Source organism: Pagrus pagrus (genome assembly GCF_965226575.1).
Source record: "Pagrus pagrus genome assembly, chromosome: 2".
Lineage (NCBI taxonomy): Eukaryota > Metazoa > Chordata > Actinopteri > Spariformes > Sparidae > Pagrus > Pagrus pagrus.
In genome coordinates this window covers 22,247,000-22,266,037 of record NC_140186.1, presented here as the reverse complement: position 1 = coordinate 22,266,037, position 19,038 = coordinate 22,247,000, and the positions used below count along the sequence as shown (strand labels likewise).

General features: G+C 39.9%; 1 protein-coding gene across 4 annotated transcripts in view; it reads right to left on the bottom strand.

Annotated features, from left to right (window-relative positions):
• The window catches only part of LOC311272887 (zeta-sarcoglycan-like), a 335,957-nt gene that overhangs the window by 64,583 nt on the left and 252,336 nt on the right, over positions 1-19,038 (bottom strand). For all 4 annotated transcript variants that reach the window (XM_084379627.1, XM_084379626.1, XM_084379628.1 and 1 more), the window contains one exon: positions 6,434-6,521. In XM_084379627.1, the coding sequence (XP_084235753.1) occupies positions 6,434-6,521 (88 nt within the window). The remainder of the gene's footprint in view (positions 1-6,433; positions 6,522-19,038) is intronic.

Here is a 19,038-nt window from a genome sequence, read left to right as displayed (position 1 = left end):
CCTTTCACCTTTTCAACATGGCGGCGAGCAACGGAAGATTCGTGAATGGTAAGCAATGTACACTACTAAACGTGTTTTGCTACTGTTAGTGGATAGTTTTTGTAGCCTATAAAGTGTTGCTCCATTGACAATTGTAATATGATGCGTTAACACTCGGTGTCAGTTTTTAAAATACCATTATGGTTTGGTTTTACCTCCCCAGAGCAGATGCTAACAAGCCTGAATCTGTGTGTCCACCATCTTTATTTTCTCTGTACAACAACAAAAACACATGAACACAACGCACTGGTAAATACCAGATCACAAGTGGAAAATACCATCTGTACCATAGCACATGAAGGCAGCATAAGAACGAGATTAAAGAGAGTCGTTGCTATGGAGATGATACACTGTCTCGTCTTGTTGCATTGGTGTGGCAGGTTGTTAGAACGTTGCAGGCCGACACATTGCAAGTTTTAACTTGCCAATCTTTGGTCTGAACAGGGCTTCAGATAACGGCCAAGTAGTTGTAGTATATGGTCATGTACCATAAACTATAAATAAGTGTTCTCTAGTGACTAATAAAGAGCTAATATGCATGCTAATAAGCAACCAGTTAATGGTTACGATCCCCTAACGGAGAGCGTTGCTCAGAGTTTGACTTTCTCTTTGGAAATTCATCCCACGTTTACCACAAATAATTAACCATCTTTTACTCTTTGTGGTCTTGGCCGTTCAGTCCCCTAATTTCACTGCTTTGATAATCCACTTTTTAAGATACATCAGCAGAACGCCTAAGAATTGAGGTGATCCCACCTAGATAAAAGAGAACATAATTAGTGTAAGAGGGTAAAGATAATGAAAAGATAAATGTAAGCCTGAGTTAAGGAGAAAGTAACAAGGTCAGCGGGGAATTCATTTGTTTAATAAAAGATTAGGTCCATGCATGATTAAAAAAAGGAAGGGAGTGAAAGGTAAAAATGACACAACAGAATAGATGAAAAGAGGGAGCAAAGAGCAACGAAAAAGGGCAGGAAGAAAGACAGGGGGAAATGTGTGAGGTTGTAAAATGTAGGATGGAACAGCGTGAGAGGGAAAACTTTAGTGCTGAAAGTCACTTTTAAAGTTTGGAGGGTTTTGTTTTTATGGCGAGTGCTGTATGAGCGAATGACCGTCCCACTGTCCTGAGCGTCGTCACAAACACACAGTTACACACTCTCACGTCCCAAATTGAACTTTCCGAACACACATGCAGCTACACCAACACAAACATTTGTCCTTACTCCTCCAACGATGCATTTGGCTTCCGCTATGCTAAAAAAAAAAAATGCCCCGATAAAATCACACACACACGCGCACACTCTCACACACACACACACACACACACACACACACACACACACACACACACACACACACACACACACACACACACACACACACACACACACACACACACACACACACACACACACACACACACAAGGGTAATGAGTGCTACCAAATAACTCTCCCGCTTGGGGAGAAAAAGCATTCATTATCAGCAGCATGCACTTAGAAAAATGAAAAGTCAATAAGACAGCCAGAACATAAACACACAGCTCACACAGGCTGTAATGACTGGAAGCTTTGCCAAGAGGCAGACACACAGGTAAAGAGACTGGATAGGAAAAAATAAACAGTGAATAATAGTGGAGCTGACCGGTTGAAGTCTTTAAATAGTCCGTTATTAGTGCTGTGTATTTGCTGCCTTTACATAAGTGCAAAAAGGCATTTGAGATGTTTCTCCGGTGTGTACCAGGGCTCAGAATATGTGCTTCTGCGACTTCAGGCAAGGATAAAGTACTGCTTAGTCCCTTATTCCAACTTTTTCCATTTATTCTGTTAGTTCTTATCACCACGAATGTGATGTTTTAATGGCCACAAGCAGGATTTTGGTGGCACTGATTCGTGCACTGGGGCCAATAGTACACTGTTTCTGATATCAGCCCCAAACACCTAGAGAGTTATTTTTTGTGCAACTTTCGGAAAACTATAACTACTGCTCCTGTGATTAAAAGGTTCATGTCATTTTATATCAGTATTTTACATTTTGGAGCTTCATTCCGCTACTTTCAAAGATGACAGTCCCACTGCGTGCTGTACTTTCATTCAGCGGAAGCCGTCCCGACAACACTGCACTGCCTCTAATGCCGAGACATCATCACCTAGGCGGGTGAAAGGGTATGGCTTCAAAACTCCCAAGTTCACTCATCATCTTTATGGTGGGCTATTCAGAAGACAAAGATGACAGGTTCTCACTCACATTAACGAGCTGACAGCGACGGGGAGGATGGAAGAGGAAGAGCCGTGATGGAGGGATGAAGGAAGGGGAGGTGGGGGGGAGCAATAAAAACTGAGATGGGAAGCCCAAGGCCAACACATGTACTCAAACCCTCTCTATCGAAAGATGGGCCCTCAGGGGGGACACAAGGTAAATGTAGAGTGTGTGTATGTCTGTCTTGGGATATTCAGTCAAGTATGGCAAGGTGTGAGCACTCCTTAAACAAGTCATTTTTATCATCACAATAGAGAGCAAAAGGTTCTGGCAAATCAGCTTTTTCTCTGGGTCCTTTCTGTAGACTCCACTGACTGACCAGGCTGGAAAGCTTGATATTAATCTGAGTGGTTTAGTGACATTACCCTGCAGGATTTCTGGCTATCAAAGGACGAAAGATTCAACGTTCATCAGTTACCTCTTGTTGCTGCCATGCATAAGAAATGTCAAGCATCTAACAAACTAGGACCAATGCCCGAGCTGATATTTTAGTCGAATAATTCTAATATTTGAATCAACAACTTGACCTTCTAATAAACTTTAACATAATATCATGACAGTTGTTTATTCATTTTGTCTCCAGATACAGTGATTTACACACAGACTGAGTATTTCTCTTCTTCCTCCATTCTATTTTTGTGCACCTCAAATTAGCACCCATTTTACCATCCAGTATGTAATAAGGTGTCAGTACACCTGTGACTCCGTATTCGATGTTAATGTACTAGTCCAAACGTTTGTAGGCATTTCACCTTTTCATACCGCTGACCGTGATGATCCTGTCCCTTTTGTACAAGCTAGAGCGAGCTGTTCCTCTGCGAGTTTCAGTGATGAATACTAATGAGGAGTTTACTGAGGTGGAACTTTTCTGCTGCCACTGTTTAAGGGTCTGGCGAGGAGAAGTAACCGTCGTACTTTCAGGATTTCTGGGTATCCCCATGAGGATACTGAAGAAAGAGAGAGGGGAAGAGTGTGTGTGTTTTTGTTAGTGTGTGTGCTAAATGTACTGCTGAGTCAGCACAGAGGCAACAGGAGGCAGTGGCAGGAGGGGACCAGGGGATTTCCGGAGCCCAATAGCAGAAGCTCCTTGAGGGGATTCATTCTGTCCCATTGCATCCCATCAGCCAGCCACTGAGGTCTTTAGCGTGCGCGCGCACGTGTGCGTGTGTTTGTATGTGACAAAGTGGATATTGATGGAACTCGTACTTGCTTGGCACGTTTCCCCGTGTCTGGGGAATCTTAGCCCAAAGTTGTGGCTGCTGCGTGGGCGAGTGAGAATGTGTGACAGAAAGTAAGAGTTTTCGTGTAATTTGTGATTCTGTGTGCGTGAGTGTGACAGATAGAGCACATCAGCATGATAATTCATCATTTATGTGCAAGTGTAAGTTCAACAACAGTACAAGTAAGGTTACACAGCAATCTTTATGTCACTCTGTAGCAGTTTGATGAAGTTAGCTGCAGTAGGCTGTCTGGCCGTCTAGTTTTAAAACAGATTGATTTCGCTGACTGCAAGATAGACACACTCAGACACACATAAGCATTAAAGTGCTTTTCTTGGTGAGGAAAGCAGCTTTAGGGAGTTTTAACAGCAGGGGGTGAGCTGTCAGGGATCTCAAACCTTCAGAAAAGTAACAGAAAAGAAAAGTCTGTGCGTGTGCGTACAAAGACACTAGACGTTCCTGGCCAGCCTGCAGGAGATGAATATCTATATGCTGTGTTCACATCAAAGAGAAAGACAGTGAAGACGAGCCTTCTACCTGAAAATATCATTCACCTCACCTGTCACACTGTAAATGTTACTCAGCAATGATCCTGTCTCTGAAACTTCCTAAATTCTGATGTCAGCACCAAATACTTAGTCAGGGCTATGAGGTGGTACTTTTATTTCTAAGAAAACCTCAAGAATAAATTAATATGCTCATTTTATGATGGCAGCGTGTACAGATCAAGCATGTTTTTCACATGTTAAATCCATTGGCAGCATTTTTTTTTGTCATTAAACGTGTTTTATGAGCTATTCAAAGTCCTTCTTTCTAACATTAGTGTCAAATGACTGGAGTATTCAAGGGGTCAGGTGGAAAGCAAATAAATCATTCTGAATGGGCAAATGTTTTCAGGGATAAAGTAGCAAAAGGCTGAGATACACTGAGAGGGAATGTGACGTCTCTCATGTTTAATTTATGAAACCGTATTTTTCACTACCCAGGCACACGCTTTTAACATTTTGTAGCTCATCAAAACACATTTGGTTTTTAATAAGCACAGAAGTGATTAAGTCAAGACAGGTGGTAATGTCAACTTGTTCAGAAAAAAATATTGAGAAGTATTTTGGATTTTTTAATTCAGAAGTTTATTTCCAGGGGGCATGAATGAGGACTTCTCAATTAATTCGTTTTTATAGAGGTGTTCTACCAGTGTTGAATCTTGAATATTTCTAAATCTCTAATTTATGTGATTTCATTACGAATCTTGGATTTAGACAAGTCACTCCTCCCTCTCTGCCAGTTTGGGAATAACTGGCCTGAAATTATGAGGTATTCAAATCATGTTGGATTTATCCCTTCAAAAAGTCACAGCAGCACGAACTTTGTGGATTTTTAATTTGTGGTTAGCATTACAGAGCTTGGTATTCTTGAAGACATGAAGTTTAATATTCTTAATACCTTAATTTATTTTTGCTTATTATCACCAAGCCAAACAAGTATGTAAAAGCTGGTCAAATGTCATTAAAGCAGACAAAAACCGTCAATAGTCAGCTGTCATCGTTTCCAGTTGGTTCAAACAAACACAAACTTTCAGCAGCAATCAGAAGGTTTTACAAACCACGTGACAGTGTTCCCATATCATGTGCACAACAGCAAAAAGTCCAAAGTTAAAACAACATACATCTCTAGAGTACAAAATAAATACATGAGCAAGACATGACACTCTTACTCAGAGGAGTGAGTTAATTAAAATGCAGCGTGACTACTACGAGGTCCTCATTGTGATACTTGAAGCCTAAAAAATCATTGTATCTCTTTGTGCTCCAATGCTGAGGAAATGTTCACAAGGCCTTTTAGTGCCGACTGGTGGCTTCTGAACTTTTGTAATGAAGAGACTAAAGAAGAGACATGTTAAATCCCAACAAGACAGGAACAAAGGTTCACAGCTAACTTAATTTTATATTTAACCTGCTCTGAACTCCAGTTAATGCCATCATAATCTCCTGTCCCTGGCCCTTTGTCTCAGCGACTTACTTCACTGAGGGGCACCGATGATACTGCCCATCACTTTTGACAATGATGCTATATACATACACTGATAAGAACCATTAGGAAGTGAACGTGGTTGTCATTATCATCATTATTTCCAAAAATCTCTGTTTCTACTCATTCAGACGTAAACACAGAGTTTCTAAATAGCTTCACTCTGGAAGGAATTTTCCAAAAGGTCCATTTTCAGACACCTACAATGCTGTTTCTGTCGGTACAAAGGCCAAAACACATAGAAAAAGCTACAGTTTAGAAATATCTGTGCTCGTGTAGACAGGGCCAGCTCAAGACTGCTCTTTACTACGTCAACACTATAACCAGGCCAGACAGTACTTACTTAATTACTCTTTCTCAATTCCTGAAATTCTTACACTCACTCCAGATTTGGTTATTGTAATATTATTATTCACCAACTCAATAAGAATATTGCTACTATGACCATAAACATAAAAAATGTATTTAAGTACCCATTGATTTTCTTTACTTTGAGTATCTTATTTATTAAAAATAGCTTTGTTCATGCTCTTAGACTTTTCGTAAGTTATTGAGTCCCATAAGAATATGTCAGAAAACATAGCATATGTCCTCTAAATGACATCTTCTGTGGGACACTGGGCCCTCACTAATCAAATAAGAGCAGGGAAAATGATTTACTTGAGAAAACAGCACGGCTGTCAGCCTCAGTGAGATACACTAATGGAAACAGATAGCATTTAGTTTGGTAAACAGAGGAAGGTAAATTCATTTAGGAATTCAAGCACAAACAAAACAATATAACTGACTGTCTTGGAGAAATGATCTGGTTTGAAGGTTGTTTTCGAAAAAGGAAATGTTTACAGCCGATGTAGTCTGTGTGGACATGTATGGTATTTGTGTGTCTTACCCACGGTTAGCTGACCAGTCAGTTGTCCCTGATCATTTCTAGCATTGACCGTCACATTTCTGTCTGACTGGAGGATCAATGGACTGTCCTGTAGAAAAAGAGAGAGGGAAAAAGATGATTAAGAAAACAGCAATTTGTATTTCTTGCAAACCAATCAATGCATATGAATATACCTTCAGTTTCCATACTCACACACATGTGCTGTCTACTCTCTTCATCTCCCCAGTAGCCCCTGCCTCTTCTAGCTACCAGTCAATACTGCATTAACCTGTATAACCAATACTGCCTTAGCCTGTATCAACCTTCTCAGTTCACACTTGATTCTCTCTCTTCTGCCAGTCTGACACACTCTACATTCAATTTGCATAATCAAAACAGCATCCTGTCTGTGAGTGTGTTTGCTTCGTGTTCTATAGTGTGTCTCTGTGCGCGAATGTTTGCAAAAAGGCAATTATTTTCAACCTAAATGAGCTAAATGCAACCATGACCCTGACCTCTGCTCTCCTCTTCAGAGTCTGATTAAGCCACACACTACACACATTAGTTTACATGCAGTTGTTGTGTGTTGCAATGAATGCAAACTCCATGTCTGCCATTTTCATTAAGTTCTAAACTCAATCTCACGCTCTCTCTAGCTCCCCTGGCCCCCGTCTTGCTCTTTTTTTCTACTGTGTACGTCAGTCTGAGAAATCATCCTATTCTTAAACAACACTTCCTTCTGTTCGCCTTCTTTCATTATATCTCTGCACTTAACATAATTTCCTTTTTATTCTTTCTCCCCTCACTTCTCTCCCTTTCTCTCCTTTAAATTGCTTATTTGTTTTGGCGGCGTGAAATGAATAGCTCACAGGTGACCCAATTTCTCTGTTGATTTCCCCAAATTAATATCTTGCTGCATTCCGGTCTGAATTCCAAATGAGAATTGTGTTAAAATTGGAAAGTCGTTGATCCGTTGAAATGGAAAAATCCTCTTTTTTCCCCTCTCTTTCCTTCCTCTTCACTCTCAATCTCCCTCTCTCACCCCTCTACTTCTCTGTTTTGCCATTTGGTATGGATGGATATTCATTGTTTTGTGGTCTGCTTATGCGAGTCGGGACCAAATTTCTAATATGTCACACCTGTCTGTGCTCTATTTTGGAGCGGCCAGAGACTCCCAGGATGGGCTGATCACAAACACAAACAACCGCACAAGCGTGAGGGACAAATACAAAGTTATGGAACAGATAAACCCACAAAAAGCGTTCACAAACGCCTTCAGACTGTACGGCTATGTGCGGGTATGCACCAAAGAGATTCTAGATGTAAACAGAGGCACACACTTTCATCCAAATGAATGCTCAGGTGCAAGTTTATACACACCCCACCTCTGTGCACGTACACACAGACACACACCACCCATTCATATAGAGTCAGGTAGCAAATTTGCCAAACAACAAATGAGTGCTCCACACGGTTTATTGTGCATTGCTTCTCCTATCTGTTTCCCAACGCATGTGTGCTGGATTAATTATTTTCAACGGGGCGTGTGATAGGCTTCACTATATTATCTTTCCACTCTGTTTAAGGCGATGGGCGCTTTGTAAAGCATGACAGATGTAATGTGCTTTGAATCATTCCAGCTCAATGGGCAGTGTGCATGAACAGGCCTGATCCCATTCACTTAGTGCAGGACTCTGTCAGTTAGAAGTGCGACCACAGATGGAAAATCTTATTTGATGAAGCACTCATATGCAAATGCATGGAAATACGGGCTATAAATAATTGCTGCATATTAAACAGCTGCTAATGTCTATTTACACAACAGCTGATTGAAGCCAAACAATCTGATCGGTGGTGCTTATGTGAATCGTAGGAGCAGGTAACAATAATTGCTAGTCCTTCTTGGTGGGACAATTGTGGATTCTACCATGAGCCTACCAACAATAACCACCATTCACAGCACCAATTGAGAAATCAAATGGTTATAATTACCTTTAATACCACTCAAATAGTATACTGTATTCAGAAAGTCATCACACAAAACTGTTGAATGGACTGTTGCTGCACTTGTTTATGCTCATGTTGCCATGCAATATCCTCAATCCATTTAGCTATCGCTCATATTGTTGGTAACTCAGTTGTAAAATACATATTTCTCAAGTGAGCAGTCTTCAAAACTATGGTGGCAAACAAAGTGTTGTGGAGTGCTTTTATGACACATTCTTTGGGTCAATTAACAGACACTGTGAACAAATCATGTACTAATCACATAGGTGGGTGCTATGTGATTAATTCATGAAGTTCACACAGTTTGCAAAATACACATTCATCCCGACAGAAATGTTTCATTTCAGTTTAGCTAAATGTGGTTATATTCCTAAAAATGTTACATAAACAACGTTACCAAGGCATTGATGAACTGACCACAATATACTGCTGTATCCGCCAATACACGCTGGGTTTAGAACATACAGTAGGGGGTGGGTGAGGCTGGGGATATATATAATGTTAATTTTATGATCAGGCCACCTGGAATATCCTGTGGATCTAACTGCGATCAGCACATTGCTATATATGAATAATAGTCTAGAGCAGTAAATTTAGGGAAGGCTTAGCCTTCTCAAACCTACGTTACCTGCCGCCCCTGGTGGAGAACCACTTCAGCTAGCTTTCAGTGACATTAAAGGTTCACTTCTCTCCATGAAAGTCATTCTTCAAAGCTCTGATCTTAAGGTTTGGATGATGTTTGATGATGGTTTGATGTGTTCTTATTTTAATGTTAGTTTGATGTTGGAGTTATAATGAGAAAGGTTTGTGCACTACAGAATGGTAATCTTTCCATTTCTTAGATATCAATCCATTGGGTGATGCATACATCATCTTCACATTGTTTGATGTTAGAAAACCAATCTGTGTTTGTATTACAGAAAACTTTGGGAAGTTTTTACTTGTGTGTATGGGCAAAGTTTGTACAATGTGTCTAGTTTTCTTGCTACTTGCACTGAGATTTACATATTCTGCTGATATATGACAATAGGCACTTTTTCGTGCCATTTGTAGACAGCAGCTGTCTTACATGGCAAGATGAAGTCTTACGGATACACATTCACAAACTTGCCAGAAAATTTTGCTGTGGCCAATTTATAGCAGCCTCACAATGATTACAGATGAGTCCACCTCAGATAAGCCTCAACAAATGCAAAACCAAATTTACACAAAATAATTATTCAAGCACACTGATTAAACAACAAAATATGAAAGTGCCCTACAGCATTTCCACTTATAACACATCACACATTTCTGTATCAGCTACCTTGTGTTATATGCATTATAATAATATAATTCAAGTCTACAGAGAGACGTTTCCTGGGGCAGTCAACAGGGAGATAAGTGTGCAGCATCACATATTCAAAACAAGTTCATTTTGAAAGAAAACAAAGTTCAATAATGTAATAATGGTGATATATACATATATATATATATATATATATATATATACATATATATGTACATATATATGTAGGCGAGAGTGTAACAGCGTACACTTTTGGACATTCTACATACATGACGAGTGACAGGAATAGCTAAATAAACAATGATAAAGCAGACCTCAAGAAAGAAGTTCACACCTTGACTCTTCTCAACTCGGCACAACTGTAACCAATCACCACACAGAGAAATCAATTATAAAAGCATAGGTAGCATTGTCTCATGTGAACCGTACATCATTTGTGATGTTTACTTTATGCTCAGTTCGCTTCTCTGTTTATCTCCCTCTGACGCTCTCTGCATTGTCCCTCTGGCTTTTGTGTTTAGTGTCTCGCTCATAAATCTTCCCTCATCGTGTGAAATGTGCACAGAGGCACAAATAAAGGCACACACATAACACTCTCTCTTGTGAGCTGACACAACATACACCACAGCGCCATTAATTCAGTTAATAGTTTAATTTCACTTTGATTATAAATACAGGCAGAGGGATGCCAGCCTGAGGTAGCCCATGTAATTAGTCAGGTAATAATAAGCTGTGGCTCGTCATAACAGCCTCCAGCCACCAGTAAAGATGGGTCCTAATAACAGCTCTCAGCCTGCCTGTCGCACTGACGGTCTCACTCCTATAACTGACTGCCTGTCTGACTGTCAGCCTAAACAGGTCTGGACTGAAGGTTCATGAGTGATGTGATTGGTTATTTGTGTTGAATCATCACTCTGATAACAGCTTTCAGCCCTCCTGTCTGTCTCTTAGGGTCTGTCTCACTAGCTTCATACAGGATCCAGCTCAACAGCAATGTACTCAAGCCTCATGGAAGATACATTTGGTTGATTCATCTTTGCCATCAGCCTAATAACAGCTTTTAGCTCTCCTGACTTTATCTCTGTGATTGTCTGTCTCACTGACTGAAAAAAGAAAAAAAGAAAAATGCAGTTGTCAATCAAATAAAAAAGCTTTCAGCTCTCCCATCTCTGGTCTGTCTAATTCTCTTCCCATCTCTCTGACTGTCCAAAATCTCGGCATCTCTTCAGCTATTCGACCTGTCTGTTGGCCACTCAGTCGGAGTCTGTGGGTAGAGTTACATTTTTGGCAATTGGATAGGACAAAGCAGTTCAGAAGTAAAGTATGTCTCCATGTACAGTTATGGTTGGGTGTGGCTGTAAGCACTGCCAAACTGTTGTACCTCCAAACCAATAGCATGCATTTTAAATTACGTAATAAACACATTTTTCAAAACCTCTCTCAGGCACCTGAGTTTTCGAAATGCTCCTTGTTTTCAGGTCTATTATTTTTGCAGTATGTCTGAAAAAAAGGTAAATAATAGATAAAGGTGTTTAAAAGTTCTCAGTGATTGATTACCCAACTCTTACAAGTTTTGAACTTGTAATAATTTGCTTTGGCCACTTGGAGGCAGTCTCTTAAGTTGATAGGCCAAACATGTCTAGACAAAGTGTATGTTAAGTTTTAAGACCTTTTTCATTGAAAACTGCTGCCTGCTATGGTCAAAAACTACACTATGGGAGAGGTGAAAGTGAACTAAAAAGGTAAAGACGGACAGCTACGCAATGAGCACAAACTTCTGCTATAAACTTGCTCTGGAAAGCTGAGGGGAGCAGATTCAGATTCAGCACTGCCAGTGGCACCTTTTTCATCAAAAAATCTTGATTGTAGACACTTTAAGTATACAGATGCAGTCTACAGATTAACCATACAAACATGAAGAAAAACCACTGTCAACCTGGAAAGAGGGAACTGTATGTTGTTTAGTCTGTAGCTTTTATTTCAACTGCAAACAGACTTCAGACCTACAAGGCAAAAATTGTGATTCAACAGAGACATTGAAATTTGAACCATACTTATAGTATGTTCATTCAACTGTATTTCTGTATTAATCTACGAAGAGTCCACTGTTATTTAATTAATTAGCTTGTTCTGGGAAGAAGAAGATGATAGAGCGATAGTAATCAGGGATGTTGTAGAGAAAGTGGTGAATGAATTAAAAAAGTCAAGACAGACAGAGGCAGTAAATTGTTGAGCTGTTTAAATGTATCAGTAAAGACAAGTACAAAGTATGTAATCAAAGCTAAACTAGACTACCAATCAAACAGTGTGCGATAAAGTGCCTGCAGTGTCCCCCCCATTCCTCTTTCAACTTTAATTCAGCTAATTAGCAGGGACTATTAAATAAGTGATGTGTTTGTTGGTGTGCGGTGCTAATTTGTTGTTTTCAGTCCCCACGGCCATGTAACAACAAAAAATAAACCAGGGTTGCTCACAAGCTTTCGCTCTGGGTACTTGGGTTTAATATGTTCAAGGGTCGTCACGTGCGTTCGGGGGCCTTATCATCTATTTACCATGTCACCAGTGTCCTGTACAAGCTTTGTGTCAACAGCTCTGACATCAGTTTCATCCACTAACATCTCAGTGTGGCAGCTGGCAAGAGAATGGGCCAGTAAAGGCACGTTTGATCATTGTGTGTCTGCATATGTGTGCGTGTGTGTTAACTTGCAAGATTTAAAGGCCAAAACGTTGGATTGAAGAAACATTAAACACCCCTCATGGTGCTGCTTGATTCATTTTCTGAGTCAAGTCAATTCATAGACTCTTTACAAAATCATTTGAAATGGATTTGTACTGAGCTGTTAAATTATGTAATTAATATCCTGATTTGAAAGCGAGCTAAACAGCAAAACTACAATTAGTATTCCATGATCAAATTGTCCAACATTTCTGTCTCCAAAGGCTCACAGTGAGAGTAAAACCTAATCTAAAATTGAATTAATTAATCTATTTGAGCGACTGCACTGGCTCCCATTAGCTTATCTCGAGGCTTCTGCTGGAAACTGTGGTCACAACTCTGTAGCTGAGGGCGGCTCTGGCTAGTTGATGGAAAAAAGAACAAGCTGAGACTGCTAATTTGGGGGCCCTTGTACTTCGGGGGCCCTCCAGGACTGCAGGGTTAAATATTTCAGGTGCCTGTTGGCTTCTCATCCTCTTGCCTAATTATGAGTCTGTGTCTCACATGTAACTCTTCTCTGGTTCTGATGGGGCTCTTTTGGGTTCATTTGGGGATGAATAATGGATAGACTAGGCTTGATTTCACCTTGAATCAGGCAGCTCGGTTGTCATGAAGGAATGAAAAAGAAAGGGGAAAAAAAAGTGTGATAAAGCTGAAGACATGTTCATCACACTTCTGATAAACTTGTTTTCAGGCGCATTCAAGTTCAATTGAATAGTTTCAATTTTCAGTTATACAGGACGGTAAATGTAACAAAAGTGCATCGAGCACATATAATAATTACATACATTGCTTTTTATATGGAAAACAGCACAGTAGGCTATTACTTCATCACAACAAGAACAGAAGCATGCAAATCAACAGACAATAACCTAAAACAATAGAAACTATTAATCCTCCTCTCCTGCAAGATGAAATATAAATTACTTTCTTTTCACAAGCTTCAGGCAATCTCTTCATAATTTAAGATTCATAGCCTTGCACTGTAGCCTTGGTAAAATCCTGCAGAAACCTGCTATCTCAAATGTTTTGTTTTATTGTAATTGAACAGCATTTTTTACCGAAGGAAACAGCAGACCACTTAAATAAAGTATACAATGTTAAGTTTTGATGGGGATTGATAGGATAAAATATTGCTGTAGTTCCTATTCCTGAAAAGTTTACTGAGTCAAGATGCAGGTTTTGGTTCGACACTGACAAATCTTTTAATGGGTGTTCTAGCAGAGTTTTTTGGGGTTACAGGCTCCACTGTGCCACCAAGCCCCATTGCTCTTTCTGCCAGACCGATTCCAAAAGAATAAAATGTTCTTTACCAGAGGGGAGGAAGGTGAAAATGGATACAGAAAGATAGAATGGGTGAGAGAGATGGATAGGGTGAGAGAGATGGATGGGGTGGGAGTGGTGGGCTTGGGGTAAAAAGAGGCTGAGTGAGGGCAAGGATGTGGGAAAAAAGGGGCACAGAAAGAGGGAGGAGAGTTGGAGGGTGGGAAGTAGAAGTCGAGGTAAGCAGGGACCTCCCGGCTTCAAGCTTGCAGAGCGATAAATCTTGAAACGAGGAGAGAGGAAAAAAGGAGGGAGAGCAAGATAGAGATGGGAGGCAGAGGAGGGTAAACCGCAGAGCATTTGTTTTGGAGATAGACGCACCAAATAGATCTATAAACAGAAGGCGCTACGTCAGCCCTCTTCTTGCTGCCTTTCCACGATAATGTATGGTGCTTAAGGGACCAGTCAACAAAGTCACACAGCTCGAGGAAAAAATGCCAGCTGGAGAGAAATACTGGCAGAGAGGGAGGTTAGTTGAGCCACCATTGTGTGATACACATTTACAATATATTGTATTTACTAATTATAATACTAGTGTACATAATATTTATTTTTACAACGTGTAATTCCAACACATTCTCAACTCAGGTAGTCAAATACTGATGCACCTCTGCATCTTAGACAGACGCACAAGGTACTGTACCTTTTAGCGTCTATGTGGCACGTGGTTAACGTGAAACAGTGGCTGATGGTTAGGTTTAGGTGCCGAAATAGCTTAGTCAGGTTAAGAAAAGATCATGGTCCTACAATCATGGTCTCCAAGTTGATGATTATGTGAGACTCAGCAGGCATACCTGACCTCAGTAAATCTTGTGACCTTCTCTGTATACTATGTTGGCTGCAGCAGCTGATGCTCTGATGATCTCATATTGCTGCAGATGGGTTTACAATGGAGTTAGTTTAAAGCCTGGTGCATCTCATACAGACACTGAGGGGTATACTCTGTATGTGTGTGTGTGTGTGTTTATATATACATATACATATATATATATATATATATATATATATATATACTGTATATCTATACACACACACGTATACATATGTGTCAGCTTCTCTTTTTAAATCTCAGTAAATCATTAAATGATTTGATATGCTCCTCTGAACAATCTCTGAATAAATATATGGTATATTAATGAGTTCTTTAAATACATTTATCTGTGGTGAAAGGAGCACTATACTGCTTGGAGTTTCTACCCATATATTTCAAAATCCACAGATTTGCAAAAACTATCCTGCAAGCAAGGTTTTACAAATGATACCTTCCAACCTGAGGGCTTCGAGATAGAACACATCTGAGGGATTTTTACATATTATTTCAGATCAGAGCTCTGGAATACATTTTCATATAATGGGCTTAAGCTCACAATGTGAGGGTACTGTTAGTCCTGTTGTGGCATTAGTCAAATATTTTTGTGAGTTTCTGTCTAGGTCGAACAAAACCTTTCAGGATATGATAAGAAAAAGTAGCCAAAAAAGGAGCACGACAAGCATGCTATGAACTGCAGACAATTTTCTTTACTTCCTGGCTGGTAGACATTTCTCCTTTTTGTTTACTTTCCTGCAGTGTCTGTCTCATTTATTAATGCATGTCAGACTGGTATGTTTTGAGTTCACAGAGAGGCAGCTGTCGTATGTGTTGGAATAGTTACTGAATGTTTTATACCAATGTCAAAATCAACTCCTAAACTTAGAGAATTTATTTATCATTTTAGTCTTGTGAAGACCATTTGTCCTTCACCAAAAACTACTGGAACACAAAGAAAAACATAAGAAGGCAAAAGTTAAGCCAAGTCACATATCAACAATATACAAGAATATCAACAACATAATCTTAAATGTTTAGTAATTTTAAAAATAAGAATGTATTTCTAAAAATGATATTACCAGAGACAAATATACCATATATTATAAACCTAGACAAAAATCCACCCATCCATTTATATTCCATTTCCTCTCACTCCATGGACAGGAGAAGGTGGTTATATACTGTACCCTTGACAAGTCGGCACTCCATCACAAGGTTAAAGCACAACACACTCACATTGATGACTGTTAACGGCACCCGTGCACCCGGAAGACTCCCACACAGACACTGCAACATGCAGGCACACTTTGCACAAGGGATCACAAAGGGATCCAGCTAGCAGGTTCAAACCTTTAGCACCTTTTTGGTGCTCACCACTGTGCCACTCACCCAACATCCTGACAAACAAATTCAGCCCAGTCAAGAGAAAAAACGTGATAGCAGCTAACATTTCTGCAAACCACTGATACCTTAACATTTGTACCAAATTGACAATTCTACAATACGTATAATACAGCATTCACATTATATGTTTGTGAACTGACTTTCATATCAAGATGGTGGAGGCGATGGTGGTGGTTTTACGCGACAAGTGAAGTAAGTTATAAGTGTGAAACCACTTAATATTTTAAGGAGATCTTGGGCCATCTTTGTGATGACAAAACTGGATATTGTCGATGGGAAGTTGGGAAATCTCATGCTGGGTTTGTGGCCACCAAAGCAGATATTTTAAGCCAAAACATGATCTTTTCCTAACCCTAAACATTCATTATTTTCCTAAAGCTATCCAAACCAAGTTTCAACATAGTTGTGGTTTGCAGAAACATACATTGTTAACATTTATTCTGGTGATTTGGTTGACACATTAAACTAAAACAAAGTAACGCCATTCTTTTCTCAGGCAGTCAAGGCCAGCTTCAATGCTCGTCTAAGGGCACTTCTCAGGTTTTGTATGCATCCTTTGCTAAGGCCCATAATTTCTGTTCACACAGAGCAAATCCAGCAATGAAAAATGTCAACACATGTACATGACTCACTGTGTACACAGTAAATGGACACCATTGGCATCATGTAGCTATGTGTTCGTTGTCTTTTCTCAACCTGCATGGAGGCAAATTGATATAATTTATGTTGTCATGTCAGTGAGTTGTTTACTTATGATTCTGCTCTGCTCTTTCTTAAAAAAAAACATATACATTATGTACACTCATACACTCATACACAGTATACTAATTCACTGGTGTGTAGAACACACATACTCACTCAAGGTCATTATACTTGAATATACATCATTATTAAGCATGCAGCTTGTGCTCAAACATTACCAACCATCGGGAAGTGGATACAGAAGTCTCATTAAGCGAACACACACAGAGTAACCAAATTAACATGGACAAATGTCTCTGGCTACAAATTTGTCTCTATAGAAGCAAATTTTCCCTCAAGTCCTGTGTCCTGTGGCATGCTTGAGGAGAGGAGAAGAGACAAGATAAGTGGAGAGGACGGAGGAGGAGAGCAGAGCGGAGCAGATAAAGTTGCAATGCTCCATTTGCCATGAAATATTCCCCTGTGGTACAAATACTTGAGGTGAAAGAGGAATAAGTTAACTCTGGAGAAGTTTGTGTGTGTGCGTGTGTGTGTGTGTGTGTGAGAGAGAGATAGAGTTTGCATATGGAAGGGGACTGCCCTGTGTCAGTGCATGTGATGTGCTTTATGTGTATGTGACGATAGCTGCCCTTGTTCACTTGTGTGTCTAAATGTACATGTGTTTTAGCGTGTCTGCATTTGTGTTTGTGTGTATCTACGCCAGCCCACGCAGACATGTCTTGCTGCTAATAGATTATTGATCAGAGTCAGTTTCCGAGACCTGCACTGGCTGACACACGCACACACACATGCATATGCATGCGCATGCTCACACACACGCACAAACACAGACTTGCAGCCTTCCCTACACTTTAATTGAAAACAACTTGAGACAACTACTCCCAAAAATCTGTTTTTCTTTACATTCACTCTAACACGACTGGTGTTCTGTTGCTATCGCTGGCACACTGGCTTTGACGCAGGTGCTGCCGAGTCATGGTTTCCAGATAGCCATCTTTGGAATGATATCAGGTATTTCAAAATCCTTTTAACATCTGATACCATTCCTTAGATATGTTTTATTGCTCTGGTATCCCTCTTTTCTTCCTGTAGTTTTCTTGCTTTCTGAGTTCCATTCAATTCCCCAGGGGATCATAAAAGATCCTTTTTCATTTGTACCGAACCCATGGGTATATGGGTGCTTGTGTGTACGTGTGTCTTTAAAGCCCATTTTTCCATTAATGGTTACACAGACTCTTCTCTTTAACCCTGTCACCTCTACCAAGTCAGGACTATCCATTTCATCGAAGCGACACAGATCAGATAGCTATCATAGCTAGTAGATATAAATAACACTTACATTACTGGTCTATTACTAGCCTAAAGGCTGCCGGTTCCAACACTAGTCTAGATCACAGTTATCATTGCTGGGAGCTATATCACACAGTAATGCACTCACTTATCCTCTTCAAGGTTATCGGTTTCAAGCATGATCCAGAACACAGACAGTGCAGTTGTACTTAAAAGAAGTGAAACAACACAAAACGAAAGAGAGATGGAAATAAAACCAGATTTGAAAACGATCTAGCTTTTAACAAAAGCAGTTTTTGTTTTACCAGTTATTGATGTACAGAGGATAGCGAGTATGACACGATGAGAACCTAAATGCATCAACATGAGTGGTGTTCCTAAGTGTCAATTAAATGTCTCTCTCTCTCCTCTCGACACTTACTTATGTGTCTTTTATCCAGCTCAACCTCACCAGCTCGTTATCCCATAGTCATAGCTGTTGAATAATGCATGCCAGGCCCTCTCTCTTCCCCCAAAGGAGCACTGTTGGAAGGGATGTGGCTGCTTCAAACTGAATACTCTGATTCACTGGGGGCTTCAGGCTGACGGGAGTTTTCATGTTCTTATTTTTCTATAAAGATCCAATCCTGTTAAATAGTACAAGAAAAAAAAGTGCTGTGCAATTCTTTGTCTGCTTAGAAACACTTTGAAGAGCGAATTGGGCAGATTTTTCAAAACTTGTAGATGGACTAAAAGTTTTAGAGTGCTCGTCTAACTGGATTCTTGAGAATTTATGCCATGCCAAGAACCAATCAAGTGTAACAATTAGCTCTTTTGGTGAGAAATTGTGACATTTGTATCACTCTTTGCATCCGACAATCAAGGAAGAAGTTTTTTTGTTTTTTTTTTAACTCATCTCTAACATTCCTTACTAGGGCAACCTTTGTGTTTGCATTTGCTTTCCGAATTGAGGCTTTAATCACAGCTCCTCAAGGCTTTTTGGCTCATTTTCGAGCAGTTCAATATGTCTTGTGGTTTGTTAGTGTCTCATTGCTGTGACAGGGATTTCCTGATGTTGGCATCTCTGCAGAGCTCTCAGCCATGTGATG